At 40.1% G+C, this 25755-nt stretch overlaps 2 protein-coding genes across 5 annotated transcripts in view; one reads left to right on the top strand and one right to left on the bottom strand.

Annotated features, from left to right (window-relative positions):
• The window catches only part of LOC143359488 (uncharacterized), a 208594-nt gene extending 185860 nt beyond the window's left edge, over nucleotides 1-22734 (bottom strand). Inside the window, exons 1-17 of one of the 4 annotated variants that reach the window (XM_076797426.1) lie at nucleotides 22586-22734; nucleotides 21203-21635; nucleotides 20830-21121; nucleotides 20482-20751; nucleotides 20151-20398; nucleotides 19816-20016; nucleotides 19600-19732; nucleotides 19353-19525; nucleotides 19044-19265; nucleotides 18431-18763; nucleotides 18036-18212; nucleotides 17433-17957; nucleotides 17281-17359; nucleotides 17085-17195; nucleotides 16990-17001; nucleotides 16102-16326; nucleotides 15940-16001 (exon numbers count right to left, since the gene is read on the bottom strand). In XM_076797426.1, the coding sequence (XP_076653541.1) occupies nucleotides 15940-16001; nucleotides 16102-16326; nucleotides 16990-17001; nucleotides 17085-17195; nucleotides 17281-17359; nucleotides 17433-17957; nucleotides 18036-18212; nucleotides 18431-18763; nucleotides 19044-19265; nucleotides 19353-19525; nucleotides 19600-19732; nucleotides 19816-20016; nucleotides 20151-20398; nucleotides 20482-20751; nucleotides 20830-21121; nucleotides 21203-21635; nucleotides 22586-22634 (3545 nt within the window). In that variant the 5' untranslated portion in view covers nucleotides 22635-22734. The remainder of the gene's footprint in view (nucleotides 1-15939; nucleotides 16002-16101; nucleotides 16327-16989; nucleotides 17002-17084; nucleotides 17196-17280; nucleotides 17360-17432; nucleotides 17958-18035; nucleotides 18213-18430; nucleotides 18764-19043; nucleotides 19266-19352; nucleotides 19526-19599; nucleotides 19733-19815; nucleotides 20017-20150; nucleotides 20399-20481; nucleotides 20752-20829; nucleotides 21122-21202; nucleotides 21636-22585) is intronic. The other 3 variants (XM_076797427.1, XM_076797428.1, XM_076797429.1) reach the window with 3 other exon arrangements.
• Nucleotides 22735-23310: 576 nt separating this feature from the next.
• On the top strand, nucleotides 23311-25406 carry LOC143359903 (3-oxoacyl-[acyl-carrier-protein] synthase, mitochondrial). The gene is made up of 3 exons (XM_076798258.1): nucleotides 23311-23754; nucleotides 23848-24228; nucleotides 24295-25406. The coding sequence occupies exons 1-3, from the start codon at nucleotides 23556-23558 to the stop codon at nucleotides 25035-25037; spliced, it is 1323 nt and encodes a 440-aa protein (XP_076654373.1). The 5' UTR covers nucleotides 23311-23555; the 3' UTR covers nucleotides 25038-25406.
• Nucleotides 25407-25755: the final 349 nt, after the last annotated feature.

Genomic DNA, 25755 nt, shown 5'->3' with positions numbered 1-25755 from the left:
CCGTGTTCGTAGGATCGAATCGAAAACGACTGTCCAGCGACCCATGAAACAGAGATCCAGAAATCCGCTCCCACCTGACCGTTCCCCTGGAAACCCTTGACCCCGGAGTTCGAACGAAAGTAAACCCAGCCTGCTTCCCATGACCGAGTATCTTCATGATCCGCTTAGATCGGGTTCAAGAAAAATCGTCTGCAGAAGAAAGTTCGAGTAGGCACCGTTACGGCGATTATCTGGCGATCAAAAGCGGCGAAGTCGGCCCGGGTTCGCGAGCACAGAGAACCCGAAGAGTAGAGTCGAAGAGAGTACGGCTGTGGTACGCGTGACGGGCCGAAGAGGATAGACAACGGTGGGTCGTGTCGGGGGACAGGCTAGCTGAAGCAAGAACCAGAAGAAGAAGAAGAAGAAGAAGAAGAAGAGTAGAGAAGGAAGAAGCAGAAGAAGACGAAGAAGAAGAAGACGAAGAAGCTGGAAACTTAACGCTCGTGGTACCGCGGCCACGCCGTCGCTATATTGGCGGAGGAATGGTTATGGTTGTGCCCGGCCCACGCAATCCGTGGGTCATGGACCATGATCTATGGAACTCGCCGGGTATGCCCCGTTATGCGCTAAAGTGCAAACTTGTTAGTCATAGAGAGTTGCTCGATGTCGATGAGACAACGCGGGCTGCCGAGGGGGCTGCGGGCTCTCTTCGTGCCCTCGACAGCCGGCGCAATCGACGCGACGCGACGCGACGCGACGCGCCGAGACGCGGCGCGCAAACACGAAGAAAACTCTCGCGAGAGAGGTGAATCCCGACCTTTCGTCCTCTCTTTCTTCCTCCTCTTCTGGATCCGTTTCTATCGCCAGGCGGCCGCATGCACACAGACTTTGCGGCACAGAAACACAGACCGCATCTCCGTGACACGGCGACCGTGGGTCGCGGGGATGCCGTTATGCCCTAAAGTGTAGTTCTCCTTCCTCCTTTGCTTTCCTCTCTACACCCTTCTTCACGCTCTTCATCCTTCTCTTTCTTGCAACGGGCTCGAACCAGCCCCGATCCTCTCTTCGTCTTCCTGCCGATGCCTCGGCTCCGAGGAGGTTCGTCAAGTTACAACGCGATTCCTACCGGTGCGTGAGCAACGTGACAATTGCGTCGGCATAGACCCAGAACTGTTTAACAGGAGACCGAGCGACCTGTTAGGCACGGTCTCGATGCATCTGTTAGGCGCACCGGGTGCACAGATGAATCACGTTCGCATACAACTGTCGCGGCTCTCCCAGATTTCGCCTATTTCTTCGGGAGTTTTGGGGATCTTGGGATTGCCTTCCTTGCCGGTAACCACGTCGGAACCATAAGTATTATTTGCAAAGAGTTTGTTTTGCCTCTAGTTCTGTACCGATCCTTGAAGAGGAACCACGTAGTCTTTTACAGTTTTCGGTAGAGCAGCCTGTGTTCAAACTATTCTATTAGGTTGGCAAGAAAGTAATTTCGGTACTTTTAGGTGGAATAAAATCCAATTTTTTGATCAAAGCAATGAACTTTAATAAATAAAGCATTCTGCAGAAGATGTAAGGAGGCACCTAGAGTCCTATTTTGCTTCAAGAATCCTGGATTTCTATAAGGGATTGAAAATTTGAAGGAAATATAGCAAACTGTCCTTGATAATGATAATGAAATAAAGACTTGAATTTACTGCAAATTCGATTGTTTCGACTGCTCGTTACTGCCAGAGTGAAAGATGCGAATTTTCATGATGTAACGCGTGTAACAGAAATGCACGCGGGGATAAAGGAGCCGTGGACGGGGAATCACCGGGGAGGGACTTATGGCACGGCACAGGCCATAAGGGCCTTTGTTCAGGATTTCAATATCGGGCAGCGATCTTTTCATCTTCCGCCGGCTATTATCCCATTATCGAGATCAAGGATCTCCCACGGACTCGCAACGACACGCCTCGATTCCGCGTAAAGTTCTTAATTGGAACGAGTCGCGCGTTGCCGATGTCAATTTGCACGGTCTGTCATCGCCTGCAATTAATCGACCTGCCGTGAGACCATTCGGGACATTAACATCCCACCAACAGCCCGGAGGATCATCTGACAGGTTCAAGTGCCGCGAGTTAAGCCCATGGGACGCCATAAGGAATGTCCATTATACCCTTCTCCTCGTTTAACTTTCTCGAAATTACTTAGCTTGAACGTACTCGTACGCTTTTAACATAATTTCAGTGTCCAACATTAAAACTAAAGAAATAAGACCGTATTCGTTGACATTTTATGCGATTTTTATCAAAATTCTCGAGAGATATACTTCACGAATTACGTCATTTTAGTTTACGTGTCTTTAACACACTGAGTTTACTAAGCATTAAGGGAAAATAGGAATTTATTTGCATAAAAAAATAATACGTGGAAATAAAATTCTATTTTGGCGTCGTTAATGTGCAGCTATTGAAGAACGTATAGGCATACAATAGATATAAATTTTCTCCTTGTTTTTTTAAGAGAAATTACGAATTAGAAAAAATTTCTAGCCACTGAAACCATAAAATAAATCGTAGTGCAAGGGGTTAATAATGATTGGCATGTGTATGAAAACGGCAAGATCGAATTTATTGGGGGTTTTCATTCGATTAAGTTTGCTTAGCGATAATTTCCCATGAAACCGTCTTTCCTAATTGCGATAATTGCGGAATAAGAAACCGGTCTGTTGATCAACGCTGATATTAACGAATATCCCAGAGAATAGGAAATAACTGAAATGTCTGTTCTAAATGTTATCTATTTGTTCGCAATTAGGAAGTTAACCTTGACCGTTCTAGAAATCAATTTGCTCGTTAGAATTCAAGATTTATCACAAGAGATATACGGTACACCGTGGGGAAACTGAATTTTTCTATGGGAATACTGCCGAGTCTGCATTCAGCGGCAATTAGAAGGAACGGAACTAATAATTTAGCTTTTTATAGCCTGCGAAGCAACTAAAGCGTAGATTAAGATACAGCATTCTTCTCCCGATACAGATACGGGAAATAAATTTCCATTCATTCGTATAATTAATTGCACGTGAAAGAATTCCCATTGTTAAGGAACACGCACCGTCTAATTCGAGCGTTCTAGCCTGGCTCGCTTCCTCCCGAACAATTTCCACGAAAAAAAGGCAATAAACTTTTATCGCGTGCGGCGCGTCTCGAAATTTTCATACAGTGTCTTTAATAAACTTATCTCGAGTGAAACGAGAAAGAAATAAAAGCGATCGAGGTAAACACAAGATCACGGTCGTTGCATCTCGGAGCATTAACTAGATCCGCCGGTTAACCAGATCCCATTCCCAAGATCAATATCTGGAGCTCTGATTAATTATTTGCGTATCATCAGGGGCGTGGACTGCAATTAACAGTTTCAACGTCGATCACGGTACAATCGAGAAACTCTGCGATAAAGTACTACAAGTGGGAAGCACGACCGGTCAATCGTGTTAAAGAAATACAAAATCATTTGTCAGTTTCATATATCACTCCTCGGGGTATAAACAAGCTGTATTACGAACGTTATTCTTGCGAAAGAAAATCATGCGGAACCTGATGTTTTCTTCACGGTCGAACGTTCGTTGAGAGTCGCTGATGAACCTCAGTGTCTTACGGAAATCATTGTATTTTCTTAATTGGAAACAAAATCTGCGGGGCAATTTTCTTTAATGATTTCCGCATGGAGAAGGTCTGCATCATCGCACGGAGTAGCTGGGTTTTGCCATAAGCTCGTGGTTTCCCAACCAATTCAGAAATGGCCGAAAACTTTGAAATATTATATTGCTACATACATTCATATCATTTTTTATTTTAAAATTGTTCTCTTTAAGAAATATGCCTCTCGCCAGCAATAAAAAATTTGGCTTCTTTCACAATCAGATTCCTTAATTCTACTCAACGCTTACATTTAATAAACGAGGAAACATACACCCTATTTATTCATGAGTGGACAGCGGATTTTATTCATTTAGGACAAAAATGAAGAATTTAGATATAGAAGAATGTAAAAATACTGTTGCGTTATTCTGAACCTACTGAACATATTAAAAAAGAAAATAAATTTCAAAAGAAGATTGTTACTTTGCATAAAGTCCCGCTCTTCGTGACACACTTCAATTTAACGAATAAAAAATAAATTCAGTATCTGAATAGTATATTAACTAATAAAAAGCCGAGAAGATGTTGCTAACAGCAGTGTCCCGACAGAAGTGTTCGCTGGCATTAATGAGCCATCAAAAATATTAACATATTCATGCAAAAGGGTGATCAATAGCTGGATCGTTTTCTCGACCACCCCCCCCCCCCCCAGGCCGCCATCTTCGCGAAATAAAAGCAAGAAAACTGTGTCACGATGGGAAACAAATTGTCTACACGTTCTCCAGTTTCCCGCCGCCCCCTGTCATCCAGTCAATCGACGCAGGGTGATTACGGCCGATGATTAATTGGCTATCAATAACAACCACGCGAGATAGAAATATAATGCGGCCGGATTTTATCTCGATCACGGGATCTAAATAGCTTGACCGGCAACCATTCACGGACGCCGCGAAGCGATCTCCCTTGCCGATGCACGTTTTTATCATATCGGGCCCCGTTATCATCGATATTGTTCACGTTATTGAATTGACAGGGCCTCAATTTCGCGTGGGTGCCACCCGATAACCATCTTCCACCGGCAAACTCGATGCATCTTTCAATCTCCGACTATCGTGTCGATAACAACAATTTTCTCTCGCGTTCGATCGGTCCGTACCCGTCTGGAAAACTGTGGAACAGCAATAACTTCAAAAATAACATTCAGCAACAACGTTCGAAAAATAGAACAGTACAAGTAGTATTAGTAGTAAGTAGTATTAGAATGAATCCCCCATTTTCTCAACCCATCGTTCATTCTTTCCTAGAAAAATTTTGCATGATACGCAGCAGGTGGAAAACTGAGGACTTGCAAACAATTTTTTTAAAAATTTCGTGAGTGGATCTACCACGGATTTGAAGATCTAAGCAATAAATATTGCAAAGGAGAAGCCCAAGTATAAATGAATATTGCATAAATATTGCAAAGGCCCAGATATTCAAATTCTGTATGCTGTAGACACGAAAAATGTTAAAAATAAATATTTCTGTCCAATAGTTTCTGCTAAAAAGGTCTTTGCAATCTCGATGATTGTGAAATTAAAATCCCAAAGCATAATTTCCGTGAATCCGGTAGTTCGGTACTATTAAAATATAGAGTAGCTTTACCGTTCGTGTTGGTGCATGATGCGGGTACCAAAATGGTAGAACCGGTAGGTAATTGATCCCGAATGACAAGTATTTCATGCAAATCAGGCTCGCCATTAGTAGGAGGAAGCCCGCGAAGCCTATAATAAGGTGTCAAACCCTGAAGGCTGATTGATATCGTCAGAGAGGCCGATACCGATATTCTATGATTGATACATCGATCTCACGAATACCCCCCGAAGACATTCTCGATGGATCGACATCTAATTTGAATCAATTGAATCGTTCTCGGAACCGTAACTGCGTGCTGAACAAATCGTGAACTTCATTTTTCTGGACGCTCCGATGCTAGGTACTTGGAAATGACGAGCTAACGTGATATTCTACAAACCGGGGTTGCGTGTCTGACCGTCACTAGCAGGTGCTACTTATTCGAAGAAACGCTTACAGGCGTGCCGGGAGTACTGTTTTCATCAATTGTTTCTAATTGTTATACTTGCAACGATCGGCCCCGAATTCCGATGTTCCAATAAACAGACAGTCGGTTCTTAGATGGGAAATATGGGATTTTGAAAATGAAGTTGGTGGAATCGACAAATCTATATTTCACTTTATACGAAAACCATTTAAATATGACTCGAAATGTACTATACAGTGTATTCTGCGTAAAAATATGCAAATAAATATTATAGGATTTGTACCAATTAATAATATGCTAATAACAGCTTTTTGACAAGTTGACGCGTATGAAAGTCGCTTCTGTTTTTTCTTTTTTGTTAATTTATTTTTTATGCTCAATTTCGATAGAAATTCTGAATGTACTAAGGTACATTTGTCGTAACGCTCATCGTTTCTGAGATAATTTGACTTTATTCGTCCTATTGCTATCCTCGTGAATGTTTATACAAAATAAAAATTTTCTACCTCAATTACAAGAAAGGAGACGCAAAAATGGAATCTCTTAATAATTTTGATAGGTTGTAAATAACGGAGCAATAACACTAAATTCATATAATGTTACTTCGATTTTGTGTTTAACCGAATTTTTGATTATTATTCGTAACATTTATGACGAACGTAATCGAATGCATAAAGTCCAATGATCTCGACCTTCATTAATCGGTACAACGTACAGGTTATTCGCGGTAACCGTTTTTCGCGGGATAATAAATATTCGGAAAAAACGAAAGAGTCAAAAGTAATACAGTTTTTTGCAAGCAACGTAACGGCGTATGTGATTTTTTTGTGTCAGTGGACGTCATTAATCATTCTGTTGCAACTGTCACTCCTACAGATTGCCATGATTATCACATGAATATGTACATGTAAAATTACACTCCGTGCAGAAGCAGGAGGACCATTATAGACGAACTTATGTGTACATATGTATAAATATTATGTTAAATAAGCATGTTATCTTATATTATTACGACGCAATCAAATTGTTTTCCTCGGAACAATAACTTTACATCGGATAATTTTTCGTTAAAGTAGCTCAAGGAAACCAAGTGGAAAAGAGTTGCAAAAGGATGAATTTCATTTACAAAGAAAGGTGAGTTCGATTTGCAAAAGATGAACAGGACCTGCAAGAGAGCCAACTTTTAGTGCGAAACGGTCAGAATATAATTTACAGAAGGATTAATTTCGAGTGCAAAACCTGTAGCATGACTGCGGATTTTATGCATTTATGCATTTAAAGCAGCGGACATATTAAAAATATTTAAGGGCACCGGCGTATTGGTTTTGGCTTAATCGAATAATTAAAGGAAGAAAGAAATTTTTATTTCGCTCCTGGGTCTTGTAATCATTGCAAATATTTTTTATTTGAAAGATCCGCAGTGTAAGCATGACTTCGGTACTTTATATACTATATATTAGTAAATATATAGTATACTATATTTAGGTATACTATACTATACTTAGGTGTACTTTATTTATACTACTATATTGTATACTATATTTAGGTACTTTATATACTATATACTTTTAGGTACTTTATATACTATATATTAGTAAATATATAGTATACTATATTTAGGTATACTATACTATACTTAGGTATACCTTATTTATACTACTATACTGTATACTATATTTAGCTACTTTAGATACTTTGGTACTTTAGATACTTTAGATTCTTTGGTACTTTAAGTACTTTAGATACTTTGGTACTTTAGGTACTTTAGATACTTTAGTACTTTAGGTATTTAGGTACTTTAGATGCTTTGGTACTTTAGGTACTTTAGATACTTTGATACTTCAGGTACTTTAGATACTTTGATACTTTAGGTTCTTTAGATACTTTGATACTTTAGGTACTTTAGATACTTTGATACTTTAGGTACTTTAGATACTTTGGTACTTTAGGTACTTTAGATACTTTGGTACTTTAGATACTTTAGATTCTTTGGTACTTTAAGTACTTTACATACTTTGCTACTTTAGGTACTTTAGATACTTTAGATACTTTGATACTTTAATCTGAATCTCGTTGGGATAATGCATGGCCCTACTGTGCTCGTGCTGCGGGACACTATCGTTTCCTTGTGACGAGTACACGCGTCCCCGACAGACAATAGATTGAAAATCGTCTGTACGCGTTTGAAAGAAACGGTGAGCCGCCCCCGGGGGCCGATTCCGCAGCCGGCAACAGGAAATCGTTTTCTACGGGTGCAATTTCGAGCCCGAGTCAAACTAGCCTCGAATTCGCGAATTGAAAAATGAGCAATCGCGTATCTCCGAACAACCGTTGAACGATCGGTAGTGCAGCGGCCGAGCAGTGACCGTGTGACTATGCAATTTTAGCGGTGGAATTGAGATTACGGGGTTAAAACGGATGCACTCGAAAGAGCGGGGCCGGCTGGTTTAATCAACGGCTAGGGGATCCGAGGGCTGGGTCCCGGGTTTGCCGGTGCGTGCATCCAGAAAAACCGATAGGTTCGGGAATCGAAAGAGGGAAAAGCGCGGCCGATCCCGTACCGAACGAGCCTAACCGAACCGAACGCACGGGAGCCTGAACGAGCAAACAGAGTTCGTAAACACATCAACGGCCACGGCAGCGAACTTAATAAGCAGCCCACGGTATTATAGATGATCTCTTTATTGACCGCCATAAATCAGAGTTAAGAGCAGGCATTATTACTACCGAGTACATTATCCAGTACGTCAAGAACCGGTGATAGAGTGGGGCTCGACCCGCCTCGGCAAAGACACCTCACCCTGGAAGAATGATGCGCGCGGAACAGGTAACTCCGACCTACCGGGACGCGCTATACTCATTTCTGAAAAACAAATACGTCCGAACTTCGGACAGTCGGAGGAAACTCGCCTGACACATCGGCGAGACAGGGGCTGCCAGTGGAATTTATCTCAGCAGAGGATCGAAGGAGTACTTGCGCGCCTAACTTTTCGGGACGGCAGTCTCTGCGAAGCGTTCATTCTTCCAGGATTTTGTTAGAACATTTTTTCCCAGGATTACGCGCGGAGAGTCTCGATTCTTCTTCTCGTTGAAATTATTCTCAATCGAATCATCGGCAAAGTGAACTATTCATCGTTTGTGACGTTTCACCATTCTGTCGGTTTGATAAGGGACGAACGAGGGTTGGAACACCGGACGGTTGTTATCTTTGCTCTCGTAAATTCTGTAAAATTGACGGCTCGAAATGGGAATTCCCGGCCAAGAGCGAACAACGACAGCCCCGTCGGACGCGCGCAACTATCGTTTCGATGATCGTAGATAAAGTTTCGGTTTCGCAGGCGCTTCCCTCTCTCGCGGAGAGATTACTTCTGGTAATCTCGAAGGAGCGTCGACGTGCGCAACGACGTGGTAATTAAACCTATAAATTGGTGCCGACCGGCGAGGTGGAGGGGAAACAGGGGGGAGGGAGGGGGGACGGAGGAGGGATTGCCATTTCATAACACTTGTAAAGTAAGAGAAGCCAGTAGCCTCTTTTATCCGCGACGCGAGGCAGAAAGAGAGGCGGAAAGAGGCGAGGAACGACGGGGAATAGCGGCGTGGCGAGAAGGGTTAGGGGAGGGGTAGGGGGAGGGTGGGAGATCGGAAGGAGGAGAGAGGGTGAAAGAAGGAAGGAGGCAGAACAACGTCACATATACAGATGCAGAATGTTAAGTAGTACGAGTGTAAGATACGGTATAAGGCCTCGACCGGTGAACACACATGGATTCTGATGGTCGTTTACCTGCGGGCCCTCGAGTGACGACCCCGCCCGCTTCAAGGACACCCTTGGACACCGCAGCCTCGGACCAGAACCCAACCATCTTCAACGACCGACTGCACGTATGCACCGTGCCATGACTATCTGGATTCCTGTTGCCTGTCGATGGACCCTGATAGCCGTTTCAACCGGTGAGACCACGGCTGGCCAACCTATGACGAATCTTCATCCCCCTGCGCTAACCACCCTGCCGCTAATTCGCGCCCCTTTTTACACACAGGGTGTTTCCGAAAGAATAAATAGGAATAACATTTTTTTTTTTTTGATCGACGCATCGTTTGCCACAAGAATTTCCATATCTTCTGACCGGCGGAAGCAACCGCGAAGAGGTCTAAACAATCGCGAAATTCAGCAAAGTGCGTGGCCATAAATTACCGAACAGCTTGGGGACCGTCGACGGCTGTCCGGCGAAGTATCATCAGCGTTCCGGAGCGCGCCAGATAAAGACGCATCCGCGGGCCTAATGATAAATGCGGCCGGCGATATGACGAAGAGAGTGTACGTCTCGGTACGCGTATGGAAACAGTTCGAGAAAGGGCATGTTGCGATGGAAGCCGTCCTTGAGGGCATATAACTCAAAGGAGCAGGACGATGCTCGGTCGGTAATGAGCCAAATCCATTACGGCACTCGCAGCAACAACGCAACATAGCAACACCGTCGGACAGGCCCGAAGAGGCCTACAGGGTCTAACTGCCTAGGGACTACCTTCGACTACCTTTTCTACCCTCCCTTCTACCGATCCCCTCTCCCCGTCTCCCCCCCTGAACCCTTTGGTCACCTCCTTTTCTCTACCCCGGGGTGGAGGACGCGCGGGCTCTACACGCGTGTCTATGCCACGCACGTATCGCGCGGTAACAACCACCTAACCAATGGCACCAGTTCACTACCAATTCCAATTATAGATCCGTAAGTATATTCCAGGGAACCCGGCGAACTGACATCCCTTCCTACATGCCCCCTCTCGCACCCCCTCGTCCTAGCCGTACCGCTCCACCCAATGGCCTCTTTCTCTCTCTCTCTCCCTCTCTCTTTCCTTTTCTCTCTTTTCGCTTCCTGCATTGCGAAACCAATTATGCGCGCCGGAACCTCCGAGGGTAAATTGAAAAGAGTTTTCGCCGAACTGTGCTGGCACGCTAACGAGAAACGGCTGCTGATGCGACAGTTTTCGGTTTTCGAAACGCTACGAATCGATCTGACCCCTTTTTCTTATTTTTTTGTAGTTTGGAAATGTGTTCTAATCGACTTCGAGAGTTGTTTTCTAATGTGAGTATAACCATGCGATTGGAATGAATTTTATGAAGTTGTCCAAATATGCTCTCTCCCTCTATCTCTCTATTTATCTATCTATCTATCTATCTATCTATCTATCTATCTATCTATCTCCCTCTCTCTCTCTCTCTCTCTCTCTCTCTCTCTCTCTCTCTCTCGCTAGGTCTCCATAAACGCGGTTTTGACAGATCTGTGAAGCGTCCGCAGCGAGCTGACGGTTCCATAAATTAGAAAACTCGGAGGATTCAAAAAGACACGTCAGAAGGATGAAAGGACGTGTTGCAAAAGGAGCAAACGGCGGAACGGACGGATCCGCGACTCTTTTCAGACAGCCAACAGTCCGATCGAAGCAAAACGAGCCGGGGCCGATAAATTCCGTGAAGAACCGGCTGCGCGGCGCGAATAAATCACCGGCCGAACAGCGAGAACTATAAGGGAACACCTTTTTGCGTGGCCGCGACCATAAATCCCGGCGACGATCCGGTGCCGAGTATATCGATACCGATTTTACGAGTATCGGGTATGACGCGTCGCGGGGTCACCGTCGCTACAATTAAACGTACCGGCAAGGTCGTTACCAACCAAGACACCGGGTACACGGAGAAGGATGACGCGCGGATAGTGATGGGATTGAGTTCGACATCTTCGCGAAGCGTGGATTTCGCAGAGCATAATCCGTGAACGATAATCTGTGCAATCTTTCTGTAAGACCGTGGTGGCATCCTCGTACACCTAGTCGTGAGATTGAACTTTTGCAATTTGAAAATTCAGTAGAAAAAGTCGCAACACCTGAAGATTGGGCCTACTAGCTCTGGCGCCCCATTAATCATGGGGGAACCTGGGAACCAGCCATCCTATATCAAAGACTTATATTCAAAAGTAGATCGAGTCTTTGTTTTTTAATCCTTAACGGCACGGAAGTGTTTCAACCTTACTTCCCACCAGGTCCAAGCTATTTTTCATACGAAGACTGCACTCGACATTTTTATATCAAGTATCGAAAGGAAAATATTTTAGTGAAAATCTATTAATATATATATATTCAGAGTAATAGGACAACAAGATGATTTAAATTCGATTTTCGCCGCCATATGCGCGGCATTCGACCCAGTAAGTAAAAGTGCCATGCCGCTTGATCGTCAAGCTAGAAACCCGAAAAATTCCATAAAATCAAAGTAAGTTATTCAACGAAATAAAAATTGCAAAAAATTAAATGTATGATACTGAGTAATCCTCCAACTTTCTTGCATGTTACAGATCCCAATCAAGTTTAGTACAATGAATATATCAAGGTAAAAATTCATATTGAAACCTGCACAAATAATTCCGTCACCCACGTATGGGTGACGTGGCATTCAACGTGTTAAGGGTTGATTAACCGTGCCGTACACGTTGGCAGTAAATGTTAACAAATTCGCGTGAAATAGAGAAGTCTCCGGTAGCGCCCGGTTAAATCGAACCGAAATCTGCTCGGTTAAATTGACAAGAGCCGATGTAAATTTAACCGAGCACCGCTGCGAAAGGCTACCGATGTAAAGGTGAGCGATGCTTGTTCGAGGGACAAGGATTTGGTGCCATCGCTACGGACTGCCGAGACGCAGGTCCTGGGCCGAGGATGAGGCGAGACGGTGGCCGGTGGCGCCACGCAATTGTCAATTAACATTTTTACCGCCGTGCAAGAAAACACGAAGTTACGTGCCGGCGTACGTGGCCACACGGCGAGCTCGACAGGGTTCTAGGGATCACGGGGCTGGACTGGGCCGGGAGCCGGGCCCGGCCGGGCCCAGGCCGGAGAGCAACGAAGAAAACGGAGGAACGGATCGATGGATCGCTCGAGAGAGGAAGAGAGGCCCGAGGCGCGGAGGGGAAACGCCGGAGAAAAAAGAGCGAGACGGCTAAAAAGGAATCGGAGAGGATACATTTCATTATGATTATGTGCGCAATGGATTGCTAATCGTAAAGCGCCTCCTGGCCGCGCCGAGTCCAGCCTCTGGCCTCCTCGCACTCTCTTTCTCTTTCTCTTTCTCTTTCTTTCTTTCTTTCTTTCTTTCTTTCTTTGCTACCAGCGAACCTGTAACGCTCGTTTTTCACACGTGGGAACGTCTGAACTTTTCTGCAACGAGCATACACCGAGGACGAGACTCTATTAGTACTATTAGCATACATCACCTATCGTTTTGCTCCCTCCCCATCCCCCATTTCCTTTCCTCTCTTCAGTTTTTCGTCCCTGTTGCTTCGCCCTTTCTCGAAGAAAAAGATCCTGTTGCCTTCCACGGAAACGCGTCGTCGATACGTACGAGAATGTACTCGATCTTCATTACATGACGCTCTTATGGTGCTCGTAACATCACCTCGGCTGCCGCGGCTTCGAATATTACATTTAATAAGCCGGTGTCGGCCGCGATCCCCTTTGCAAAGAAATATCATTCTTTTTTCTGCGAGAGCACCAGCGATTTTTCTCTAGGTTTGACTTTTAGATCTCAAGACCTTTGGATGATTCATCAAGACCTTGAAAGTCGAGGGACGGTTCAAGTAACGCTCTCAAACTTCACGTGAACAATTCTTCGAAATTCTTTGAACGTCGAATGACAATCAATGCTACCAAGGTGGTCACAATCTTCGATTCGGGATCGAAAGATTCCGCGGCCGCAGGACGTTCGGTGTTAATTGAGGGCCGAGGCATGATTGATCGAGGTCGTTTCGCGAAACCGTTTCGAACAAGGTAGAATCAATGCAGGCCGATCCGAGTGCACCGGTATGCAGCGGAAGTAATTTCAAGGGGGCAAGGCTGCGAACGGTTTCTGATCCGAGTGAGAAGAATAATCCATCATTATGCAACGCGAGGCGATACGGTGGATCATCGGCAACCGTGTTACGTATCGACGATCGGCGTTACGCGAAAGATGCTGGATCCGATTCACGGCGCAACCTTCGATCGGGCTGGATCTGCTTTTTCTTTTATCGTTTGTTTGTTTGTTTTATTTCCTCCGCAATAATGATTCAGTAAACAAGCAAACCGACGAAACTCGTCGAGGCGACTACTAAGCAATCAAATTTAATGGAAAAGGATGAGCACTTCGACCTCGCCGCGGCGCTTGTAATTCTGCGACTGTTAATTGCTCGACGATAATTACCGAGGAACATTTTCCGGAGCAGTTCACCTTGTCTATGAGCGACCTTTCGCCTTATAAGAAGGCCGTGGTAAGTACGGCCGAAGCCGCTGGACAAGAAAGAAAATTGATGAAGACGCTACGAACGAGCTTTCTGCGGTGCTCCGGGTGATTAATTGCGGGACTAATTTTAGAAAATCCTCTCGGGCTTCCATGTTTAATAGTGACCGAATTAGTAAATAAAGCAAGCGAACGGTCAGCAAGATTCTGTCCGGAGAGAAAGATCGTCTGGCGGCAGGAGTCGTTGACTCGAAAATGTTCCATAACTTCGACAGTTTTAGCACGGTAATTGTCCAATTAAAAGTAAACATATGGTGATACACTGTTTTGAAGTATACACAGATTAAAATAAATTTCGATTTTGTCAGCTCAAACGTAAAGAATTAGTTGAACGCAATTATAGGATCAGAAAGTCAAAGTTTCTGAACAGAATGTAGGTTTACACAAAAATAATTAGACAAAAATAATAGCATAGACTGTGCCTCGAAGTATCTATAGATTCTAAATGTACTTTTCATCGTGCGATATTAAACATTAGTAAAGGAGGAACAAAACAGAAAGTTATTCTTCCAACTACAACCGACTCTGAGGATTAACGAGTTTCGTGGAACCGCAGTAATATGTGCATATTTAATCGTTCGAACAAGATCCCATGAACTATAAAAAATTATGTAAGCGACTGTACAGTCATTATTGCGGGATCGATAATTTCCAAAGTAGGCAGTAACGTATCGGCAGCAGCGAAATCTCGACGGTGCAATTAATAATAGAACCGAGACCTATATAGCGAGCATAGTTACACGCGCAGTGAGCCCTTTGAGTTACGAATTCCCCGTTATAGCCCAGCTGGGAAACATTAGAACTTTGCTTCGCATAATAAACGAACACCAGTAATATCATGACGTAATGCGAACATATAGAGAACAAGTTTTCTTGAGCGAACTTATGAAACGTACTGTCAGGTTTTTTCATGAATGAAACTGATCAACAGATTCCCTCATTTGCATGTTAAAGTGACGCATGAATCTCACTTTCGGAAATGCAGGACCTGTTTCATGAAATTCAATGAGCGTATACAAATTAATAAAAAGAAAATTGAATAAGACTCACTGTTTTACTTTGAAGATCTAAATTGAATAAGACTCACTGTTTTACTTCGAAGATCTAAATTAAATCTAAGTCAACTGTTACTATACAAAGGAAAAGAGTATAAGTATAATACATTTTATGGATTTGTCTACGTATTTCAATGTCTTTCCAGAATTTTGATAACAAAAGAGTAAGCGTTTTCTAATTTCGACATGTGTTTAAAAGACTGCGCAAATACCAAATTAATATAAGAGACTTTTCATGGAATTTGATGAAGAAAGGAGAATTTTTCACCCGCACAACAACAAATTATTGCATGCGCAGTTTCAGAATATTCGAAAATTCTCAACTTCGAAGCAGCACAATTCGCCAGGTAACAAAAACGCTGATGCTTCACGGAAACGCGTTAAACCAACAGCGCGCGCGGCCTCCGCGGGTATTTACACAAGAAAACATAACAGTTACCAGCGATTCATTGGTCCCCGTGTAAATGTGCTGTTCAGTGGAAACACGGCTGAGAATTGCACATCGTTTCCTCCGAGTATATTGGCCCGTTGAATGTACGCACGAACACCGATATACATACCAAGAATACTTTGTTTCCGAAACGTTTTAACCCTTGCATAAGCAACTGTATATTCAGATACCCATTTTTCTGTTTCTTTTAACAATTTCGTTATATATTGTAGCTATTATATTTAAAATAATAAATAAAGTCTAAATGTATAGTATTTTTAAACGCGTCCACGACAGCGGACAATTTTTTCAAAATCTTTTTTGCACATTATTCGGTAACCCAATTCTTCTAATTGCTCAAAAAAGCTCAGGTCGTTTGGTGCAATTTAAAGAAAGTTATACTGTTTTAAAGGGCGTTCGAATACTTTCGTTAGCACCTGTATTCTAAATTTGTAATTATAAGTGGTATGAAATTGTGATAAATGACTTACCCTATCTTGGTGATCAGCTTTCCATGAACATGCAGGTAAGACGTGACGAACCTCTTGTTCACCTGGAGGTAAAATAATGTACGTTAACAATGTCACTCTCGAATCATCCTTATATTTTACGAGCATAGTCAAACAGCCTGTACATTTATACTATTCCCTCACCTCTACGCTACTTAGTTGTGCCAATTCTTCTAAATCGCTATGGGACAATCTCGCTTCATTGGCAGTGGCTGCAGTAGTTGTACGACGAACTCGTCTACCACCAGGGTGAATCCAAATCTCCCTTCTCAATCCACCCCCAACATTGTTCGCACCTTCTTTCTCTTTCATCCTAGCCCTTTCCTTCCATTCCCTTTCTTCTTTTCGTTTCCGTTCGGTGGACTCATACTGTTAAAACACGTATCACAGTCAATCTCAATCAAGCTACTGTATGCGTGATTCTATTAAGAATAGCATTGTGCATAATGTAAATGAGAGTTCGTTCTATTATTTCTTTCCCAATGGATCTATCTAAATATTCAAATCGAAAAATTCTAAAATCTCTCAAATACCAAGATACAGACATTGTACATTGGAATCTTATAAAATGTTTGTACCTTTTGTTGGCAACTATAATGTATGCATGCTAACATTTTGTGCAATGTAGTGCTGATAACTAATAGAGTCGGTGCATTAATTTACAGCTAACAGTCTATAGCAGTATGCAGCGTACTATATTCTCAACTATGTTTCTATTTTTCTCTTCCCGAAAGAACTAATTTTCACCACAAGTGTTACCATTTAAGATCGCTATGAATGACACAATCAATTTCATTCAAGCATAGCAAGATCTTCCTTGAAATGATCATCACTATCTGAGAAATATCAATATAATATGTTCAACTATAAGCGTGCGGAGATGTCTATGATGCGCAAGGAAATTGATGAAAAGTTTCTATTATGCGCGAGACAAATAGTTTATATTAAGCAGCGCATAAACGGAGGAACTGATTTTTAAGCTTCGGGTTAAGATGTCTAAGTAAATCACACCAAGTATCGAAATTTACTTACATAATGTAGATACTGGCGGCAAAACAGAATCAAAATATTATTAAAGTTAGTATTAATACAACCATATTCAAAAATTGTCTGAACGTTTATCATACCTTTTTCCTGTTTTCATCGAAAAGCCCTATTAAACTCTCCCTCGCAGATTGAAATGGATTAGAGGCCATGAGAGATCTCATATAGTAATATACTGCATCCAATTTTCGTCGCTAAAAAAGAAAGTTGATATTTGAATCCCTGTAATCTTGTTTTTATTTTCTAATAATTGTTTAGCTATGAGTTTGTGATACTTACGGCATAATGAGCCAATAAAGCAAGCTGATTGTAGGGCCTTCCATTCTTTGGATTAAGTTGTTGTGCTTTCAAATACCACCTAAGATAATATTAAAATGTTAAATTCAGTTTCTCGGACCGGAAAACATTATCATTCGTATATCAACACTTACTGCCTAGATTTTCCATAATTATTCGTTTCGTTTGCCTGTTCTCTGTATCTGGCCAAGTCGCCCAAAAATAAGTATATCTTCTGCGCGCTTACTAATGCCAAACCCAAGATCCCAAGGCCTTTAGGCAAAGTTGATGTTGCAAGAAACATGTCCAATTTAAATTCGTATTTGCTTTCGAGGACAGTTAACAAACTTTCCAAGTATACAGTGCCTTCGTCAATGATCTTCAACATTATTTTCTTGTAATGTTCTCGTCCCTCAGAACTTTCTTTAGGCATGCCCTTCCGAAGCATTTCGATCATATTATAAAAAAGTATCTTCCAAAAGTGTTGCTCGACGTTCTCGGCTTGACAAAATTTGATGTCAGTTTCAAGCAGAGTTTTCAAACTTTCTTGCAAGAAGTGCCGTATGTATAAAACTCTCTCCCAATTTGTTGTGAACCCACCAGAGCTCAATATCCACTGTAGCTCTAAATCGGCACGTTCTATGTCCAGTAGTAAGTAAGGATTCTTAGCTGATCGAAAACTGTCGAACAAGAAATTCCGTTGATGAAATAATTTATTTTTAGTTTCAATCGGTAGCATATCTATCATTGTTACATACCTATCTGAGTATGGATCGTACCACGAAGGTCTTGTACTTCCAAATTGGTCATTCGGCATATACGGGGGTGGTACACCGTCCAAATGTGCTCCTTGGAAACTATGATGTGGTGAAGTAATGCCTCCGTGAGACTGGAACACTGGGACTGTGGAACTTTGTGTCGAGCTATCGCCCTCTCTGAAAAGAAACATTTTTATTAGAAAAATGAGAAGAAGATATACAGTAGAGGTGTGCAAGAACTCAAAAATGCCGGGTCGGGACGGATCGAGAATTTCATTCTCGAAAATTCCGGAATTCTCGAGTATGTAGGGATTCCCGAGCATACTCGAGAATCCCAAAATTTTCGTGAGCCTATCTCGACTATACCATCGGGTTTAGTATGAAGTTATTTTTACCTTTGTACTGCTACCCTGCTACTGGGCGAAGGAACCACAATAGGTTTATTGGGATTGTTGTGATTGAATAATGTTCTTTGTTGCTGCATCCCTTGCTGTCTTGAAACTGGATTAAGCGGAGATTGGTTAGTATCTGGTAATACCAATACACCCGGTGGCTGAGGGTTGGTGTATCCACCAGAAGATGTTTGGTGCGATGGCAAATTCAAAGTGGTATTTGATAAAGGGGCTGAGTGAGAAGCAACACTCGGTGTGTGTCGTCCGTCGTCGGATTCGCAAGCTGACATTTTTCTTCCTGTTCTCCAATTTTCATCCAAGTATCGATCCGATGTTCTAAAAATATATGTACTGTATAAATCAAACATAGATTTCTAATTCTAGCACATATCTGATACGAAATGTAATATTGAGACTGCGGATTTTATGCACTTATGACGAAAATGAATGCGTGTAGTGCAAAACTATGAAGATATTACAGGAATTTAAGAATGCCATCATATTATTTTCGACGTATTAGAATTATATGTACTAGTGTTCCTTACAGTTGACTTGAAAAATGTTTATGTTGCATAGAGATCCGCATTCTAGTGATATTTAACCAAATAGTTTTTACCTATGTCTGTGAAGATCATCAAAATTTCTACTACTACTACGATAATTTCTATCTTTACTAGATTCCCGGCTATGTTGTATAATATTGCGAGGTCTTCTGAGATCGTATCTTCTACTGCTATTATTGTTCTTTTGATTGTTGTTGTAGTTATCATTTTCTCTGTTCTGTTGATTGTTTTGCCGATCACGACTATTAACTCGAACTTTGTCCCTGCTGCTGCTCCTGAAAGAAAGCATTACATTCAACACACTATTTTCAAGTAATAATCAGGAACTATTTGTGTCGAAGAATCTGCTAAAATACTCTTACCGATCCGCCGTCTGTCGCTTTTCACGCTTTTTTTTTTTACGTCGAGCATAACTGCTGGTTGTAGTTTCATTTCCAGACATGTTAACATTTTCACGCAAACTTAATACAGAAGAACTACGACTTGCGCGCTCAGCTTCCAATTTTTCATGCAACTCAACTTCCTCATTCCAATCCTAAATATTATTATTCAAATGCGACGTATACATTAGTATCAAGTGTATTCACATTTTTCAGTAAGGATACTTACAAATACATGATCAACTGTGTTGGAGCCAGTGTTAAGAGATTCACTTTTCGATGGACTAACGCTAAAATTTTGTGGACTATTTTTCTTTTCCGGTGCTGTATTACGGTCGAGCGCACTACTATTTTGTCGTTGCCTTCAAAACAAAAATATAAGATAAAATGATTGTAGGTAGAAATTTTGACAACTCGTGGCAATCGTTTTAAAGAGAGTCATTACGTTTGAGTACGATGGAAAGCTGGCGGCGGTGATGTTCCCCGGCGATGACTGTCGGGCGAACTCTGACGTTTATTCACACTGGATGTTGAAGTTACAGGTGACACTGACGGTGGTGGCAGCATCATTGAACTGTCGGCACGGCTTAAACTTTCCATACTGGTATACATAGTGCTGTTGCTACCACGACGATCGTAAGACCTACTTTTCAAAGTAGACGATACATCAAACATGTTCATTAAGAACGCTTACATGTCAGTCAACAAATTTATATATATATATATATATATATATATATATATATATATATATATATATATATTCGTATATTTATATACCTTTGCATGTACTCTTGACTTGGTGTATGAGACCGAGAACTTGGAGCTGAATATTGATCAGGTGTAACACATCTAAACATGTTTGTTGAACTCTCTATTTCTTCGGGTCGAAGTCTCCCTCTACCTCTACTTCTTGCTGGAACCGTGTTGGACCAGCTAGGTTGTGGAGGTAATGGGCCAGATGGTGGTAAATTTTGCATAGTTTGAGAATGTTGCATTGCAGGTGGATAATTATAGCTTGTTGATCCCTTTAAAGAGAATACATGTATTCTAAAACTTCGATAAAAGTTTGATAGAATCTATGCGAATGTGAAAATACTTTACAAAATACCTGAAATGTAATACTACTGCCATTCCATGTATCTTCTGCGGGTGATGGATTGCTTGGTGGTAATGGTAAACCATTATCAATCATATACTTTTTCTGGAACCGAGGTGGTAGGTGCTCTATTTTTATATTTTTCGGTAAACTATCTTTTGGACCACCCCACTTTCCTGAAGGTGGTTTCCCTTGGAACTTCTCTGATTCTACACTACGTGTATCCCTAGTACGATTGAAATCATTTACATGGTTCATTGTTGCAAAGAGTGGTTCCGAACCCTGGAAAACCGAGCATCGCAAATTGAAAAGAAATGTTAATTATAAAGCATTAAATGTTGTATCACAGTTATCCCTGACCTGTCTAACTTCGCGGGAATTATCTTTTCGAGTTCCGAAGCTTCTATTAGATAGAGGAGAATCAGATCGCCAACGCTCCTCATTTTCATTGCCATGTCGATTTCGACGATTTCCTGAATATTTTTTTCCGTGATCATCTCTGCCCCTATTTCCATTATCATTGTCTCGACCACCACGACCACCCGAACGGTTATGATGACTATCGCTTTTATGGCTGCGATTGGAATGAGAATCACGGTCTTCGCTGTGTTCTCTATCTTGATCTCTGTCCCAAACCCCTTGATTGGATGACCTAAAGGGTACAAAATATATTGAATAATATCTACCCAATTATTTGATAACGAGGAAACAAATACACTTTCACAATGTTCACCTATTTGAGATGTCCTGTTCAGCCAACGCTTCTTTTACTTTCTTGGGAACGTACAGCTGTTGTTCCGGTTTCTTGGTTTTCCTCCTTGAATCTGCTATGTTACTATTTTGCGAAGGACCTTGTGCCTGTTCAATGTCTGCATTAGATCTGTAGTTTATGTTTAAATCATTCAATTTTTCTGTTGCATGTTCGACTTGAGACGATTGTGGATTATTAAAACTTTGATTGGATCTGTTCAGTTGTGACTGCTTCAAACGATGTTGGACGGAGCTTGGTTTGGTTGCTTCCAGCGAGATGTTCTCATTCTCTAAATCATCTGTGGATCTACCCGACTTCCGAAGAGGTCCACTTCCTGGCCTATACAAAGCTTGGGGAGCTCTGTTTCCTCCACCACGCATTCCTATTGATCTATCCTTTTCTGATTTTATATTATCTGAAATTTAATCAAACATATAATAAAAACTAAGCATGTAACAATATCAATATTTACTTTAGTAGTACACTGAAAAAAATACAAGAAATAATAAGCTTTATATCTAAAACTAGTCACACTAATTTTAAAAATGATAAAATATTATATAAAAGCCTTATTTAATCAATAATCTTATTTACGGTTAACGTTCGAATATTGTGAACATACTAATGTTGAAACAGTGAATGGATTCTAAAAAGAAGATATAGAAAAAAATAACAGATTCTTTGTCACAATAGCTTACACTAAATAACAAAAACATAAATTATAATAAACACTATTAACTCACAAAAAATTCATAATTTATTCAAATAAACACGTTAAAATCCTGTCAGTAAATAAAAAATATAGGTCACTATACAGCTTTTATTACAAATACCATTAAAAAATAGTTCAATCTTATCATGTTGAGTATATGTACTTTTACCATTTTTTTTTAATACGATATTGAAAGTATCTTCCATGTAAATTAACAAAACATTATTTATACCTACTTCACGAATATTACCATAAATTAGATATAATACTTTGTTAAGTATAATAGTTCAATGGTGGTTGTTGACACTCTTGACAGTAACTACAGTTCCTATCAATTCTTAAAAATTCAATGTAATTGTTATATAATCTATATCTGTTTAAAGTAAATTCACATCTTTTAGAGGAGCTCAATCGAAAATGTTGATCACACTGAATTTATTTCTTACTATGGTAAAATTTCACAATATATCACAGCATAATAATTCCTGCAATATTTTAGGTTAGCTTGTTTGGTGAGGTTAGTTCTGTGAATACACTCAACAAAATTACGATAAAGCATACATGTTTATTAATTATACACACACATGGTGAAATCCTGAAATTATAAATTAACATGTTTATATAATTCAGTAATATTGTTTTTTCTAAAATACCTTGTAAAAATTCTCCCCACTTTCTGCGTCCTTTGTCGCGGTTCGCCATATTGAAGTACAATCATATCAAAATTTTTATGAAATCAAGGAATACGATTGTACTTCTAATCATATATTCAGTCGATAAATGAAACTCAGAACCAACAAAGGTACAAAGGAAGAATTAGAACACACGCAATTATCTTTATCCTTTGTAAACGTATAATACTGTACGTTCAGTCGTCAGATTTTCAAAATAAAATTGTTAAAATGTTGTCACTCGAGTATTTTATCGTCAACGAAAATTTCGAGAATAGTTATAAAATATTCTTTAGTAACTACAATTCTTTTAATTTATGTGAGAAATACATTATAATGGTATTGTAATGCATATACTAAAACATCAGAAATTCTTAAAATTGGACAAAATACTATTTTATAACTATTAATTAAATCTTACGAAATCGAATAGTAAATTGATGCAATTCTTTATGTGCCAATACGACAACCACAAGAATATGTAATATAATTTCTAATAATAATCTTTTGAAAACAGAAAATAATGACAATGAACATTACGTTCAAAAGTAAATAATTTGTAATTTATCGTAGCATACTAAAATTTATTTATGAGTAACATTAGATCATTTTCATTTTGTTACAGAATACATATAAATAGGTACGAAATTAATGTTATGAAAAGTCATAGTGAAAAGTAAGTGCATACTGAGAAACTGAAAGTTGCAGCGCCATATTATTTGATCGGGTCCTGAGTGAACTACTTATGCGAATAGAACTGTTTTTATAACAGACTTTTTAATAAAGTTTGAGAATCACTTCGTTCTTTTTATTTATTATTTTCATGATGAAGTCGAAGGACATTTATATTCTAAGAAAGAGGTCAAATACTTGTTTACAACAAATGATAATGTAACAATTTCTAACCTCAAAGTATAATATTTTTAACAAACATTCTCACCATACCGGTAAAATGTTAAGTCCACTTGTTGGTGTAAATCGTACATTAACAACCGCTGCAAGATGCAAGCGGCGGGTTGTGGTGACAGGAATGGGGATAGTGTGTCCACTAGGAGTAGGTGTGGAAAACTCCTGGAATAATCTTCTTAACTGTAAGTCTGGTGTTATCAAATTGACTGATCCAGATTATAATAAACTACCTTGTAAAATTGGTAAGATTCCAATGAAATGTTCATATCCTTTCACTTATTAACGTAATTCTACTTTTTCATGTACATTAAAGATATTTCATTATTCTGGAATAGGAGCATTAATACCTAAAGGAAATGGGCCGAATGAATTAAACATACAGTCACAATTCTCAAGCCGCGAGTTACGTACAATGTGTTCTGCGACTGCTTATGCTTTGATAGCTACAGAAATGGCATTAGAAGATGCAAAATGGAAACCAACAGATGAAATGGACAAGCAAGATACAGGCGTAGCAGTAGGAGTTGGAATGATAGATTTAGTCGATGTGTGTACAACATACGAAGCGCTAATGAAAGGATACAACAAAGTCAACCCCTATTTTATACCCAGAATTTTGCCTAATATGGCTGCAGGACAAATTAGTATTAAATACGGTTTTCGTGGGCCAAACCATTCTGTATCAACAGCGTGTGCAACTGGAGCGCATGCAATTGGTAAACATTTTTATGAATATGAATAATTTAATTTTCTATCAAGTAACTAGTATGCTTAATATTTAGGTGATGCATTTCGTTTCATCCGTGGTGGACAAACATCTGTAATGGTCTGCGGTGGAGCAGAAGCATGCATAAGTCCTCTTGCTATAGCTGCTTTCTGTAGACTTAGAGCGTTAAGCACTTCAAGAAATGATTTTCCAACAGAAGCATCGCGTCCATTTGACAAAGAAAGAGATGGATTTGTTATGGGAGAAGGGACTGCTATATTAGTATTGGAAGAATTAAATCATGCACTTTCAAGAAATGCTAAAATTTATGCAGAAGTATTAGGATACGGTTTGTCTGGTGATGCAACGCATTTAACTGCACCCAGCGAAGATGGTACCGGTGCTATATTAGCTATGGATAGAGCTGTAAAAGATGCTGGTATAGGGGCCAGAGAAATTACCTTCATCAGTGCGCATGCAACTTCCACTCCTTTAGGTGACGCTATCGAATTGAAAGCTATAGAATCATTTATGGGGCAACATAGTAAACATGTGACTGTTTCTAGTACAAAAGGGGCTCACGGTCACTTATTAGGCGCAGCGGGAAATTTAGAAGCAGCTTTCACTATTTTAGCCATCAAACATGGTGTAATACCGCCAACATTAAATTTACAGAATCTGGATACAGAAACACCCTTGAAGTTTGCCCCAAATTGTAAAAAAGATTGGAAACCAGTATCAAGACGTGTAGCTCTAAAAAATGCTTTTGGTTTTGGAGGAACGAATGCATGTTTATGCGTTGCAGGCTATAATGAATGAGAAAATATTGAACTAATATACATATATCGTGAGAAGAAGCATAATTACACGCAACATAATATGAACTAGTCATTCCTTCGTGTACATTAATTAATACATACGTTGTATCTACAAAAAAAAAAGAGTCGAACGTATATGCATAATCCTGTTCATTTACATAAGAATAGCGTTTGTTGACTTATGCTAAGATTACAATGCCTTAAATATTCATATTTTTATATAATATAAAAAAAACTGATGTAATATATATTTTGTAAAAAAATCAGATTTTTTATATAGAATTGAAGAGAGAATATAATTTGAAATAATGTGGAATGCAATGTCTATTTTATAATAATTTTTATATAATATATTATAATTATTACAACATTTACGTTCAGTTTGTTAGAAAGTAAGCCGTAACAGTTACTTCCACAAAAATAAAACTCTCATAAAGTATGTAGTAATTAATGAAAATCATCTTCTATACAATTGTTTATTACGTGCAATGGATTTAAAAATTTTCTAGCTACTAAATACATGCTCACACGAATTATGTATTATGTTTAATTATAAGCATGAACAAAAATAAGGTTCCTTTAACCCTGAACACTGATGTGATACATTCTTATTTATGCCTTAATTTGATAATTTGATTTCTGAAAACCAGTTCTCAGAGTTAATCGACATTATATTTTCAATCTAATTCCTTTATAATTACATATTTTCATCTACAAAG

The sequence above is a fragment of the Halictus rubicundus genome, chromosome 12 (assembly GCF_050948215.1).
Source record: "Halictus rubicundus isolate RS-2024b chromosome 12, iyHalRubi1_principal, whole genome shotgun sequence".
Classification (NCBI taxonomy): domain Eukaryota; kingdom Metazoa; phylum Arthropoda; class Insecta; order Hymenoptera; family Halictidae; genus Halictus; species Halictus rubicundus.
The sequence above is the reverse complement of the archived record's forward strand: the minus strand, read 5'-3'. Positions and strand labels throughout refer to the sequence as shown.

Bases quoted from the DNA above. Each gene is read 5' to 3' on its own strand.
- LOC143359903 (XM_076798258.1), top strand. From the start codon at position 23,556: ATGTTAAGTCCACTTGTTGGTGTAAATCGTACATTAACAACCGCTGCA. The intron at 23,755-23,847 runs GTAAGATTCCAA...ATTCTGGAATAG, and splicing joins TAAACTACCTTGTAAAATTG to GAGCATTAATACCTAAAGGA. The intron at 24,229-24,294 runs GTAAACATTTTT...CTTAATATTTAG, and splicing joins AACTGGAGCGCATGCAATTG to GTGATGCATTTCGTTTCATC.